This window comes from Sinocyclocheilus anshuiensis, unplaced genomic scaffold, assembly GCF_001515605.1.
Source record: "Sinocyclocheilus anshuiensis isolate Anshui unplaced genomic scaffold, SAMN03320099.WGS_v1.1 scaffold94, whole genome shotgun sequence".
Taxonomy (NCBI): domain Eukaryota; kingdom Metazoa; phylum Chordata; class Actinopteri; order Cypriniformes; family Cyprinidae; genus Sinocyclocheilus; species Sinocyclocheilus anshuiensis.
The window spans coordinates 497,164-511,695 of record NW_015546049.1 but is presented as its reverse complement, the minus strand read 5'-3'; the positions used below and the strand labels follow the sequence as shown (position 1 = coordinate 511,695).

Here is a 14,532-nt window from a genome sequence, read left to right as displayed (position 1 = left end):
AGTGGAAAAAAAGGTTGAGAACCACTGGCTTAGAGGCTGGCCAAAACCAGCAAATGTCAATCACGTCATTCACCACAATACGTCGGTGCTGCGATCCCGTCCGCGCCGTCTATTCCTCTAACGAACGCCCACTTCAGTGGTGGTGTGGGATGTCCAGGCGCTTTCTGAAACTCTATCGGCGACTTTTCGTTATCTCTGCGTGCCTGCGACTTCAGTTCCTGCCGAGCGTGTTTTTTCAAGTGCAGGAATTTTATTGTTAATCGTCTCAGGTCCCGTACTTTCACCAGACCACGTTGATAATTTCACTGAACAAATAACGCATGGTCTGAGTAAGTAAAATGGGCATTGTTGCATTTTGTTTTTAGACAATATAGCCTACACAACGTACGTTTTTAAAAGCCGTTTTAATGCTATCTCTTGTTTTGTTTTAATATGTTGGCTAACGTTATATATGAAGAATTCTGTCAGGCTATTGATTGATTTTCCATTGTTCTGCATTTCCCCAGCTGATTTGAATAAATAAGCTATGCTTTGGCCGACGTTGAGTGTATGCTCTTCTTGTTTTTTTCTTTTTAACGACCGCCTAAAATGAAATTATGATAACGCGAGGCAAGTGTGCGGCAAGCGGAATTCATTGAGGGATTTGACAGAGTGATTCATAGATTAAGTATTTCAAATATAGGCTATTATATATGCTACTCGCACGCACAGAGGTTTTTTTTCTTACCATCTTTTAAGTGATGGTGACATTTGGCCAAGTATGGTGACCCATACTTGAAATTAGTGCTCTGCATTTAACCCATCCAAAGTGCACACACACAGCAGTGAACACACACCGTGAACACACACCCGGAGCAGTGGGCAGCCATTTATGCTGCGGTGCCCGGGGAGCAGTTGGGGGTTCGGTGCCTTGCTCAAGGGCACCTCAGTCGTGGTATTGAAGGTGGGAGAGAGCGCTGTACATTCACTCCCCCCACCTACAATCCCTGCCGGTACGAGACTCGAACCCGCAACCTTTGGGTTACGAGTCCGACTCTCTAACCATTAGGCCACGACTTCCTCATATATATTTTGGGGGTTTCTTGCTTTTAGACTAGGCGACTAGTCGGATACAAAACTTTCGTTTAAACGAGTCAAATTAGTCGTCACGCACATCCCTACTATATATATATTTTTTTTGTTTGTTTTTTGTTTACACAATCTTTAAATAAATGTTTTGAAATTTATGCTTTATCTACAGCAAACTTTAAACAATTTAAGTATGTCCTTTAGAAATAAGCAAAAAAAATGTATAATATTAAATAGATTGAATAATATTAACATTTAAATAAAGATAATGATAATAATAGAGAGATTATTCTTAAAGTGTTAGTTCTCCCATACTTTAGTTAGTTCATTAATTACTCACCCTCGTGTTGTTCCAAACCCGTAAGACCTTCGTTCATCTTCGGAACACAATTTAAGATATTTTTGATGAAATATGAGGGCTCTCTGACCCTCCCATAGACAGCAAGGTAACTACCACGTTCAAGGTCCAGAAAAGTACCAAGATGATCGACAAAGTAGTCCGTGTGACATCAGTGGTTCAACTGTAAAGTTACGAAGTAGACTGGGAGGGTCAGAGAGCCCTCATATTTCATCAAAAATATCTTAAATTGTGTTCCGAAGATGAACGGAGGACTTACGGGTTTCGAACAACACGAGGGTGAGTAATTAAGGACAGAATTTTCATTTTGGGGTGAACTAACCCTTTAAAGTTTATGCTTTAGAAATAAGCATGCATTTTTATAGTAATATATAAAATTAAATATTAATTTTAAAATGATAATAATGAACAGATTTACTGTATATAGAGAAAGGATATTATGCTTAAAGTTTTGACATTTTAAGTTTATGCTTTAGAAATATTTAAAGCTTTTCACTTGTCAAATGTTATGGCAAACTAAAGCTAAAGAGATTCAGTAAAGCATCAGCTGTCAACGGCCAGTTTTGCAGTGGTTTTATGTCAGCTACACCTGCTGGGCTACTGTTGGAACGACTCTTCATCTAGGCTAGTTGTCTAATGTTTAGAGGCTACCTGGAAGCAGCTGGCATTCTGGACATCTGACAGCACGCATACTAACCTGCATGCTAATGTCGTATGGTGTAATGCTTCCTTCCGCTAGCAGGGATACGAACATGTGTGTACTCTCAGCGTCAGGCACACTGCCTGTTCGAGAGCTGGACAGTCTAACTGGTGATGCAGTGTCCTCTTCAGGAACCCAACCACAGGATTCCTCTCTGCTCCTGCTGATGACCTCATCCTCATTTTCCGTTCTGTCAGTCTCATTATTTCCTCCAGTGTCCTTCACAAACTGCTCGTCTTGATCCATTTGCTCAGAAACAGCCACGGAGGCCTCTGACTCACTCCCCCCAGATTGGTGTCCTTCTCGCTGGGCATGAGGTCCTGTTGAGTTAGCGTCCAGGTCCATGGTGGGTAAAGGTTCATTGGGATGGAAGTTCTCCTTGTCCTGGAGGGTTGGGTGGAGGATAACGGAAATTTGAGTAGGAGAGGCCCACATACAGGCTCTGTTTCTGGGTTGGGACTGAAAGAGAGAGCAGCTTCGAATAGGGGAACAACCCTCCACCAATGGGCTTTCTCCACATCGGTTCAGGTCCATGTATGAGCTGCCCATGGGAATGCCATCGGGGGACAGAAACGACAGCCTTTTCCTCTCACCTATAAAGACAAAGTTTTATAGCACTTCACATATACTTATCCAAGGTTTCCCAAGCGGGGGTCTGTGAGTTGGTGAAAAGCTAATTAATTAATTATATTGCAAGTAATTAATTTCAAAAATGATTAAATATTTTAGCTATTTACTTGCATGTCATATGACTATTATGCGACATCAGAGAATCGTGAACATGGTGTTAAATTATTGAAATATTTACCTCTGTATTAATATTACCTTCTCAAAGGGTACTTCAAGTAAAATGTTATGTCTAAGGGGTTCAGCTGACAAAAAAAAAACAAGTTTGGGAACCCCTGCACTTACATATATAGTCGTATATACAACAATAAATAAAAAAATTACAAAAAACACCTGGCACCATCTCAGAGTTCTCACCTGATACAGGCGTCACAGAATGCTGAAGTCTGATGGGCGACAGAATAGGAGACTTGAAAGCAGGCGACGATCTCTCTAAAAACATGGGACTTCCGACACTGCCCAGACTGTATGCTCGACACTGGCCTTGGATGGGACTGGATGAAAACTGGCCCTGAGGATTATGGATAAAACATAGTATTCAATTTTAAAGATCTCAGATATAAAGTACCCTTGATCCATATTTTACTGGTCTACAAGAGTGTAGTTGCACCCTTGTAGTTTCATCATCTATGATCTGGTACGTACAGACAAGGGCGTCCCAGTTGGAATGCCACACTGAAGTGGAGAGACAATAACAGAAGACATCATCTCTCGACTGCTGGGCGGGACGTTATGGGAATATCTGTCTGGGCTGGAAGGGGTAGAGGACTCAGAGCCGCTGTCATGGCCATCAAGAAACAGTTTCCGCCGCAATGAAGAGGAGCTGAGGCTCTCCTGCACCTGCTCGGTTAACTCTTCTGTCCTGTAGTAATCACCTGTTACAACAGAAAGGAAATTCTCAAGTTAATGTTTGTTCAAGTTGCTAATATTTGCCACGTTTAAATCATCAATAGACAAGATCTGACACTCCAAAATTGAAGATGAATTAAGTTATTTGAAGTCAGACTGTAAACAACCTTTTTGTATTTGACCTAATATTGTACTCAGTCAGACGCACTCTCAGGATTTTGTGGAGGGCATCTGGTTATGGATATACAGTAAGTGGTCATTGCATAAAAAGCTTGTAGAAATGTTTTAATATGAATAAAACAATGTAAGATTTTCACCATTTACTTATTATAAATTATATTATTGTCATTACGAATCCCCCTGATATGAGTTCTTAAAAGGACAAATATTTAATCTTATTTCTCAGGTCATATAAAAAATGCATACAAAGTATTAATAAGAAAAAAGCAAAATGGTGATTAAATAGTTTTAAAAGAAATATAGAATGTCACAGTGTTTTTTTAAAGTCTTATCTGCTCAAAACAGTAATACTACGAAACATTACTACAATTTAAAATAACTTTTTTCTATGCGAATATATTTTAACATGTAATTTATTCCTCTGATGTAAAGCTGAATTTTCAGCAGCCAATACTCCAGTCTTCAGCGTCACATGATCCTTCAGAAATCATTCTAAATATGCTAATTTGCTGCTCAGTAAACATTTCTTATTATCAATGTTGAAAACAGTTGTGCTGCTTCATATTTTTGTGGAACTGTTGTTTTTTTGAATATTAAAATGATCAAAAGAACACCATTTATTTAAAATAGAAATCTTTTGTAACATTATAAATGTCTTTACTGTTTGATCAGCTTCTTTCTAAAAAATAAATAAATAAAAATTACTTACTGACCCCATACTTTTGAACAGTAGTGTATTCTAAATAATGTTTGCCTTCATTTTGAAATGAAGTAATAATTAATAAAAAAAGGTTACCCAGAACTTTTTCAAGATTGAAGTCCACAGGTAGAGAGAGGACCGTCTGACAGATAGCTAAAACACAAACAAGCAAAGGCCAATTATTCTAAATCCACATATATCAAATTAATTCTAAATTTACAGTGGTGATCATTATTTTAGGAGTTGTCTTTGAGCTGCTGAACAAACCATGTATTTTCTTTGAAGACTGAAGCTCCTCTGTTACCAGTGGGGACAAAGGACCTAAAATGAGACAGTTTAAGTTAATATCTAAAAACTACTTTGGTTGTAATCAAGTAGCAAGAAAACATCTATTTTTTGTGTCGTGACTTACTTTTCTGATGTGGCATTTTTACAGATTGTTTAGCTGCTGGTGGTCCCCATGGAGAGGGAACAATTGCACCTTTAGTGAAAAACTGTACAAACAAAAATAACTGAATGAAGCATCTTTCTCTTTGGTAAAAACAAAACGCTTTCATGGACAGTACCTGTTTTATGTAAGGAGATGTAAAGCAGTTTTACCTGTTCAATAGCATGCTGCCGTTTTTCCTCAATCTCAGCATCTGCCCTTGATGTGTTAAAACACAGCTGAGTTAATATTACATTTAGTCATTTAGCAGACGCTAATGCGACTTACAAATGAGGACAATGGAAGCAATCAAAATCAACAAGAGAGAAATTATATGCAAGTGCTATAACAAGTCTCAGTTAGCCTATATAACACAGTACGCGTAGCAAGGGGTTTTTGTTTGTTTGTTTGCTTTAGTTTTTTTAATTATATAATAAATAAAAAGAAAACAGATAGAACAGAAAAAGAATAGAGCAAGCTAGTGTTAGAGGCCTTTTTTGCGTTTGTTAATTGCATAATAAACAAAAAATAAACAAATAGATAGAATACAAAGATTAGAGAAGCTAGTGTTTTGTTTTGTTTTTTTTAAGAAAACAAGCAGTTAGTAAATGAATAGAGTGCAAGTCTAAAAGGGGCAAGTTTTGTTTTTTTAAAGAATAGAATTAGAATAGAACGCGCTAGAATTAGAGGGTCAAATAAAGATGGAAGAGATGTGTTTTTAGCCGATTCTTGAAGATGGCTAAGGACTCAGCTGCTCGGATTGAGTATCATGAGAATATGAACAAATATTTACAAAAAACGACATTGTTGTAAAACACTACATATAAACATACTAACATTAATACCTGGCTTGGCTCAGAAACACAGCCTGGCGGTGAATATCCTCTGGGTCTATTTCCACAGGAAGTAAATTTGCCATTTCATCAATGGACCATTTGAACTTGGCTGGTGTCTACAACAAACAATACAAGAAGAAATTACGTTTCTCTCCTTTTTCGTGATTTCCCCTCATATGCGGAGTCAGATACTCACCGCTGATGAGCTCTTGGAGCTCTTGAACACCGACGGGCTGGGCACCAGGGGCTCATGCAGATGGTGGTAGTCGTTTGGGCTCTCAAACGGGTTCAGGATAGCAGGTCTTCCAGGAGTCTCGGGTGTTATATGAATCTCTGCTATGTCTCCCATCTTAAAAACGGCGTCTAGCCAACGCTTTAATAAGAAAGGAAATGAGTGGAAGACTGGAGATCCTTCAGAGTATCAACAAATCAGAGCGGTAAGCATTCTGTTTGATTATATATCATTGCATCTTATTAGTAATGATCAAACGATTACTGATCGTATTTTCTGCCTTTGTTAGTCTGCAGACTTTACATGTGTTTAAAAAGACAAAAACGGGTGATGAATATTCGTAATTAATACTTACAACGGAATGAAACTCAAACAAGCGCAACAGCGATCTCTGAATGGCTGTAACGTCTGATTTAATTTTCGCTCAAGAGGTGCTAGCCAATCACAATTCAGCAGAACATGCGAAACAACCAATCAGGTGACGAGAACGACCGACCTGCCGTCTCGACGTAACTTCCTTTCGCGCGACCAAAACTTTATTGACAGCTTTACCACGGCAAAAAGCGCGAGGTGTGAACAAAACGCAGTTTATGGATATTGTTTAATGCAGGATTTGTGACGTCGCCCGGTTTTTAATTCACAAATAGTTGAAAGACACCAGGGACTAACAGGAATAGACGTGTCACGGTCATGATAGCACGATAGCATCATGGCCAGTCCCGCGAATGCAAACGAATGCTGTCCGGGAGACTATGGATGGTAAGAGTAAAATGTTTAGAACAAAGAAATACTCTTTAAAGGGGTCATATGATGTTGCTAAAAAGAACAGTATTTTGTGTATTTGGTGTAATGAAATGTTTATGCGGTTTAAAGTTCAAAAAACATTATTTTCCACATACAGAACTGTACATTATTGTTTCTCCTCTATGCCCCGCCTTTCTGAAACGCGTCGATTTTTACAAAGCTCATCGGTCTGAAAAGCGAGGTGTGCTGTGATTGGCCAGCTATCCAGTGCATTGTGATTGGCCGAATACCTCAAGCGTGTGACGGAAAAGTTATGCCCCTTACCATATTTTGATGATGCCCAGTCAGGCCGGAGCGATGATTAAAAAACATGAAAAATATATAAAAAATGTTCATACACAGCTTGAGTAGCAAGATTGTGTTCAGTTTTTTACTCTTTCTTCCATTTTGTATTTTTTTGGTAAGAATAAGAAGCACTTCATCCAGTAGTGTCTTTCATTCCAACATAAGAAAACATTTCTGGAATATGCATCTGAAATAGCATTTAGATGTATTTACACAGTTTCTGTATCTCAGAGGGGACATGGATGCATTTCAGCTGCAGTTACAGATGCATACATAGGCCTAATGTTTTGTTTTTAACATAAAACGTTGAATACTGATATTTGAAATAATTTAAAACAAGAAAAAAATAGTCGAAATGTGAAATTAAAACCGCCAGTAGGTGACAGAATGTGACTGTTAATGAGTGAGTCATTGAGATTCAACCGATTCTGTTTCGTTGGCAAAATTGAGCAAAAACAAGCAATATTATGTCTAAGTGATTTGGTGATATAGCCTACTTGATAATGTCAGATCGCACATCATTACAACAACACTTACCACATTATCGCAGACGATGGTGTATCGCACAGCACACCCCAGACTCGACTTGAGTGGAAAATGAATCATCCGTTGTGCGCGCACTTGTTTGCACGTGAGCAAAGGTGTTTGTAGCAACTCGTAATGTAATAACTGCACATAATATAATTATCTTTCAATATAATAAATTTGAGCACAAAACATAATCATAGTTTTATTAAAAGAAATTTAGGCTTATTAGGCTACATTGTTTACACAAAATACACAACTTTTATTTTTTATAAAAAGCTTACTAATTTTGTGATTATGACGTTAGCCTAACGCAGTACACGTAGCAAGGTATTTTATACACACACATAAACACACACACACACACACACACACACACAAAGAAAAACAAGTAGATAGATAGATAGATAGATAGATAGATAGATAGAATAGAAAAAATAGAATAGAAAAATATATATATTTTTTTATAAAAAGAAGATAAATGTAGAATTAAAATAGAATAGAAAGTACTAGAGTTAGAGGGTCAAATAAAGGTGGAACATGTGTTTTTAGTCATTTCTTGAAGATGGCTAAGGACTCAGCTGTATATATACATATATATATATATAAGTATAATTATATAATTATGACAATATTACAATCTTTTTGGTCAGTTTATAATGTAATAAATTTCTCATAATGTAATAATTGTTACATTATGAGCTCAATATTTTATTACATTATGAACATTTTATTACAATAATAATGTAATACTTATTACATTATGTGCAGTTATTACATTATGAGTTGCTACAGTGTTTTTTAGGAGTTTAACTTGCAAACACCAGACCACTGATTCGTCAAACCTGCTTTCCTGCAGTCCATGTTCTTCTGACTTCTGACTATTTTGTAGTAAGTAACGAATATGCTTCGGGGAAATGTATCGGAGTAAAAGTATACATTTTAATTAGGAAATGTAGTGGAGTAAAAGTAAAAGATATAAAAACTCAGGTAAAGTACAGATACTCCCAAAAAATACTTAAGCACTGTAACGAAGTATTATTACACCACTGCTAATTTGACGTTCTCTGTATTGTTTTGGCAAGTTATTTATACTGGTACTGGTTTACACATTGCATGATTCATTCTCATCGCATATTTAGGCGCACTGTTATTTTAATGCAGCATATGGTGACGTGTAATTGTGTTTGGTTCTTACATTTCCAGTTCTCCTGGAGATATCAAGGCTGCTGAATACAGGATTGGACATGGAGTCTTTGTCAATATGTGTCCGTCTCTGTGAGCAGGGGATCAATCCCGAAGCCCTGTCATCAGTTATCAAAGAACTCAGAAGAGCCTCGGACTCATTAAAGGTAGTGGATTTGCGGTGACACAGTCGTGTTTCAGCTTCTCGCCGCTCATTGGTTTTATCCACTCTCCCTTATTGTGTATTGATGCCAAATCATGAATAGCCTGTGTTAAAGGGGTCATATGACGTTGCTAAAAAGAACATTATGTTGTTTTATTTGATTTTGTGGAAGAAACACCACCTGTTTTGAGTATGGGTCAAGGGTGCACCATTTTCAGGTCTCCATTGAATCGCCTTTAACAAAGACACAAACACCAGCATCAACAGTGTGGAGAATGATTGCGACCGCTTGTTGGAATGACAGGTGTTATCAACTAAAGCGGACCAGGCGTGTCTCTTCATGAGGCCGGCTAATGATGCACAACGATGGGGTAGTTTATTCCTCACTGTGAATTAGTATCATAAAGGTTGCCACAGTGACAGTAACATCACTCATCAGTACCAGCAAATAATTTCTGTTAGCTATATTTGAGTGACCATCAGTCTCCAAACAATATGCATCTGACTCCTACAGCACTTTATTAGTGAGTTTGTTCATGGTCAATTTTTTATAATCGATTTTTTTTTTTCAAGACAAACAGCAAGAGTTTGCAAAGTGAGCCTACACTGACTTAGGTTAATTGAACTTCTAAAAAAGGATGAAACTAAACACAATTAAGTATTCTGAGGTTGATGTGTAATTATCATATTCCCATCCTCTAATTCATGCATTAATTGCTTTAATTAGCAAAGCAATTAAAAAAACAATGCTTAGCTCTGTAATAGCATCCACCTTCAGTAACTATTTATGTAAATTCCCTTGTGTTTGGTGTAGGTTAATGAAATGTTTGTTATTAAATGGGAATTCTGTGTGTTCAAGTATGTAATTATCAATAGTTTAGCTTTAAATTTAATAATTGTGTTTTAACCTTCTAAGTGATGCATGCAATGCAACAAGGTTCTTTGTTCACAGGTATGTGATAAACAACTAGTTTTAATCTAAGGCTGATGGAAGTGACAAGACCCTTGTGCAAGGTTAATTGAAAGTTTAAAATGTATAATTATAGGTTAGATTCCCATTATTTTTTAACACAATTCCTTAAAAAGAATGGGGCTGATTACCTTTTTTTTTTTTGGAATATTTGCTCATAGACATTTCACTCTCTTATGAATTCATATTTTTATGGCTCTTGGACCCTGCATCTCTAAGTTTTATCTCCACCATACATTCTTTTCAGAATCTTATCCGCCAAAGTAAAGTTCCAGTATCATATTTTAAAGTGTCTACAGTACCTTATACATATACCATTCAAAAGATTTGGGGTCGGAGACTGAAAAGAAGATAACCTAAATATGGTAACATCTAAATAGACTAGTTTAATTCAGGTTCAAAATGTTATTTAACATACATCATTGAACTAACTTATAAACATCAATAAAACAAAGTGTTATGGGTTAAATCAGGAAATAGCTCAATTGTAGGATACCACTTTTTACAGTGCAATAACTATTTTTGAAAGTCTCTTATGCTCGTCAAGGCTGCATTTATTTGATCAAAAAATACAGTAAAAACAATATTATTGTGAAATACTACAATTTAAAATAACTGTTTACTATGTAAATAGGCTATAGCTATTTTAACATGCATGATGCAAAGTTGAATTTTCAGCAGCCATTAGTCCAGTCTTTAGTGTCACATGATCAGAAATCTATCTATCTATCTATCTATCTATCTATCTATCTATCGTCAAATTTACACTGCAAATGTGACAGAAGCACTTCTGAATTGGAATTTTGGTATTTTTATACAGTCAAGGCTATATACCCTTACCAAAAAGTAGTATACTTCAAGTTTATTTTAGCAAGTATGCTTAAGTAAAGTTCAAGTATATTTTAAGTATACTTTATGTAGTAAGTATACAAATATCAGTGTACTAGTAGTATACTTGTAAGTGTACTATTTCAATACTCATTGGGACTAAATTGGCCCACTTTCTAGTATATAAAAGTATACTTTTAAGTATACTTTAAGTATAACAGTAGTAAACTTTGAGTACACAACTAGTTTACATCAAAATGTTTAGTTTGTACTGCAACTATACTGCACACTTGAATAAACTTCTTTTTCGTAAGGGTAATGCTGCTCAAATGTGGTATAAATTCATTTACACAGCAATTAGCCTACAACTTGGCTGTGTCAAGACATCATCTATCTATCTATCTATCTATCTATCTATCTATGAAGAACATATTCTGGGAAACGGCTCAACGTGATTTGTCTCCCAACACACATCACAAACCACATTACAACGTCTCAATTAGCGTCGATTAATCTTTGCACAACTGCCACACCTGTCAAAAGACCTCTAAGAGAAAAGTAGTCCTAGCTTTTCTTTCACGCTTAATAATATCCTTTACCCTCTCATGTGGAATGTCAGGAAAACTCCACGTCCGACTGACTTGAACTCTTCCGGATGTCAAGCATGTTACTAACTTCATCAGAAGTGCATCAATTCCCATTAGCTGCCAATGAACGTCACCCGTTTGATCAGCGGCGCCGTTGAAATGCCACTTCGACTCTCATTAACCTCCACACCGGACATTTACCGCGCGTCCGAACCGAGCTTCCCACTAGACAAGCAAAAGGGGTTGATAATACCAATGCTCGTGTTGTGACAGCGCTATTTATAATGATTAATGATCCCGTGTTTTAGTTGATTACAGTGCCGCCGAGTCTCCATACTTGTTTCAATTAGTGTTGTGAAGGTCGCTAAATAATCCCTCACCCCTGTACGCATAATCTTTTTCCATTAATAATCATACAATGCTTTCTGCCCTCGTGCTCATTTGAGTCACAGGCTCTGCTAAAGGAAAAGACATCTTCAAGTACTACTGCTTTAGACAGGAAATATGATGATGATGTTGATGATGTTTGGTGTGCTCTTCCCAGTGCTGTGACTCATTGACCTGTTCCCTCAAGGGATTTCTCAATTGGGCTTTAGCATTTAATACATTGTTATTTGTCTAATTAGAGTGGATGGAATGATATTTAGGCCTCATGAATTTGATCTGCTACCGAACTCGTTCTCTGCAGGCTTGAGTGGGTCATATATTATTGTCGACAGGACCAGAAGCAACCTGCCATTTTCTATCAGGCCCAGTTCGTTGAACTGGACACAGAGTTTTAGATGCATAACGCATGATTATATTTAAAATATTTTTTATGTGACAAGATCTACAGTGGTGTGAAAAAGTGTTGGCCCCCTTCCTGTTTTTTTTATTTTTTGCATATTTGTCACACTTAAAAGATTCAGATCATCAAACAAATTTTAATATTACACAAATATAATGCAAGTAAATACAAAATGCAGTTTTTAAATAATAAGAAATCAGGAAGGGGGCCAACACTTTTTCACACCACTGTATGTGGCCTGGAAAATGCAGCCAACTACTGTACATTGCCTTGGGGCATATTAGGCTATTGTAGCTGAAAAGATGTGGTGCTTCTCACAGTTTTTCTCATTGTTGGCCCACAAAATATGCTGGAAACCCTATGTGCCCCTTATATTGAGGGAGTTTCAGATGTACAAGTGTCCCTTCATGTAGTATGCTACACATTTCTATAGGAGTTACAACTATCTCTCTAAAGTTTCTTGAGTTTTGTGTGGACCCGGACATTCAGATAATAGGCAATTCATATAAAGAGTGCCAGAGGAATGAGACCTAAAACCTGGAAAGTGCAAGTTTTTTTGGATAAATGCCTGAAAGAAGGTCTGAAATGAACACAAGCTGAGATATTTATTCTACACCAGCAATGCCCCCCAGTTTTTTAAGCTTTTACGTGTCTTGATAAAGGCGGTTGCTATGGTTTTAACAAGTGTCTAAACTGGACTACAGAGGTTGTTTGGTGTTGGACATCATCACACTGAACAGGCAAACTCATCTACTCACAAGTCCGCTTTTGCAGCCTCGTTGTGTTTATAGCCACACTCTTGCAAACCACTCTAAGTAACTCAAACTTTCTAAGTAACTCAACCAAGAATCGGAATCTCAGTGGTGATGATGATGTCAGTTATGCATTAGTTATGACGTTATGCAACCATAGTGTGGTTATAGGCTATCTTTAGCTTTGTTGCATTTAGTAATGTAACTGTAATGCAATTTAATTTATTTTATCTGTGCTTTGCAATTCATACAAGTTGAGTTTATTTGTGAAGATTATCATACTTATTTCTAATTCAAAAGTCCAATTCAATTAAAAAAACTAATATTTTCTCTGACCATGGGCCATAGTTTGCCTATGTCTGTCTTAATGTATTCATTGGATTTTCAGATTTCAGATCATTCTCAGGCCATGCTGACCAAACGTCTCACATGTAAAGCATCAACAACTTTGACTTGAGTGTGAATCTTCACAATGCCTTGGCCTTGAAACTAAGCTTTGGTTACAGCGTCACTTTTTGGTCAAAAGAAACTAATTAACTAACTAACTAACTAAATAAACAAATCAATAAACACAAAAACAAATAATGTTAACACATGTCATTTGTTTAACAAAAAGGTTCTAGTTCATCTTCCTTAGAAAGCTTCTTCTGGTCCCTAAAAAATTAGAATTAAATATGTGGGTTTTGTGCTCCAAACTAAATTATATTATCATATTTTTGTCATTTAAGCAGTTGTCATACATTTTTTATATTATATTTTACATCACTTAAATTAAGTCCAATTCAATTAAAAAAACTAATATTTTCTCTGACCATGGGCCATAGTTTGCCTATGTCTGTCTTAATGTATTCATTGGCTTTTCAGATTTCAGATCATTCTCAGGCCATGCTGACCAAACGTCTCACATGTAAAGCATCAACAACTTTGACTTGAGTGTGAATCTTCACAATGCCTTGGCCTTGAAACTAAGCTTTGGTTACAGCGTCACTTTTTGGTCAAAAGAAACTAATTAACTAACTAACTAACTAAATAAACAAATCAATAAACACAAAAACAAATAATGTTAACACATGTCATTTGTTTAACAAAAAGGTTCTAGTTCATCTTCCTTAGAAAGCTTCTTCTGGTCCCTAAAAAATTAGAATGAAATATGTGGGTTTTGTGCTCCAAACTAAATTATATTATCATATTTTTGTCATTTAAGCAGTTGTCATACATTTTTAATATTATATTTTACATCACTTAAATTAAATTTGTATTTGGTTAATATAATGGTTTGTGGTTGTTGTGTTTTATTTATTTATTTATTTATTTTTAGAAGCTGGTCCAGGATCACCACAAAAGAGCAACTTCCTCCCAAGGCCTAACTCACTCCACTGGCCCGCACTAGCAGTGCGTCTTTTATCCGCAGCTTGCTCACTGCTGTAGCTGAGTGAAGGTTATTTGCCAGCTGAATGACCCCTCTTGTTTAGGTTTGATGGATGTTGTAGAACGTGAACCCAGCAGGGGTCTAAGGGGCAGAATGTGTGTGTGTGTGTGTGTGTGTGAGAGAGAGAGTGAGTGTAAGGAAAAGGATGCTCTATGATCTGTGAAGAACCAGAGCGAGAGAGAAAGAGAGTGTGCACCTGAGTGTTAGCATCAATGCTTATGAGCTTATCCATAATGTTTA

At 36.7% G+C, this 14,532-nt stretch overlaps 1 protein-coding gene across 1 annotated transcript in view; it reads right to left on the bottom strand.

The window, feature by feature from the left end:
* Window positions 1–6,685, bottom strand: part of LOC107699071 (protein aurora borealis-like) — a 9,253-nt gene extending 2,568 nt beyond the window's left edge. The window contains exons 1-10 of the mRNA XM_016500239.1: window positions 6,333–6,685; window positions 5,942–6,118; window positions 5,755–5,861; window positions 5,083–5,128; window positions 4,895–4,976; window positions 4,750–4,803; window positions 4,579–4,635; window positions 3,399–3,628; window positions 3,111–3,264; window positions 2,124–2,719 (exon numbers count right to left, since the gene is read on the bottom strand). Of these exons, the coding sequence (XP_016355725.1) occupies window positions 2,124–2,719; window positions 3,111–3,264; window positions 3,399–3,628; window positions 4,579–4,635; window positions 4,750–4,803; window positions 4,895–4,976; window positions 5,083–5,128; window positions 5,755–5,861; window positions 5,942–6,094 (1,479 nt within the window). The 5' untranslated portion in view covers window positions 6,095–6,118; window positions 6,333–6,685. The remainder of the gene's footprint in view (window positions 1–2,123; window positions 2,720–3,110; window positions 3,265–3,398; window positions 3,629–4,578; window positions 4,636–4,749; window positions 4,804–4,894; window positions 4,977–5,082; window positions 5,129–5,754; window positions 5,862–5,941; window positions 6,119–6,332) is intronic.
* Between the last annotated feature and the right edge of the window lie 7,847 nt (window positions 6,686–14,532).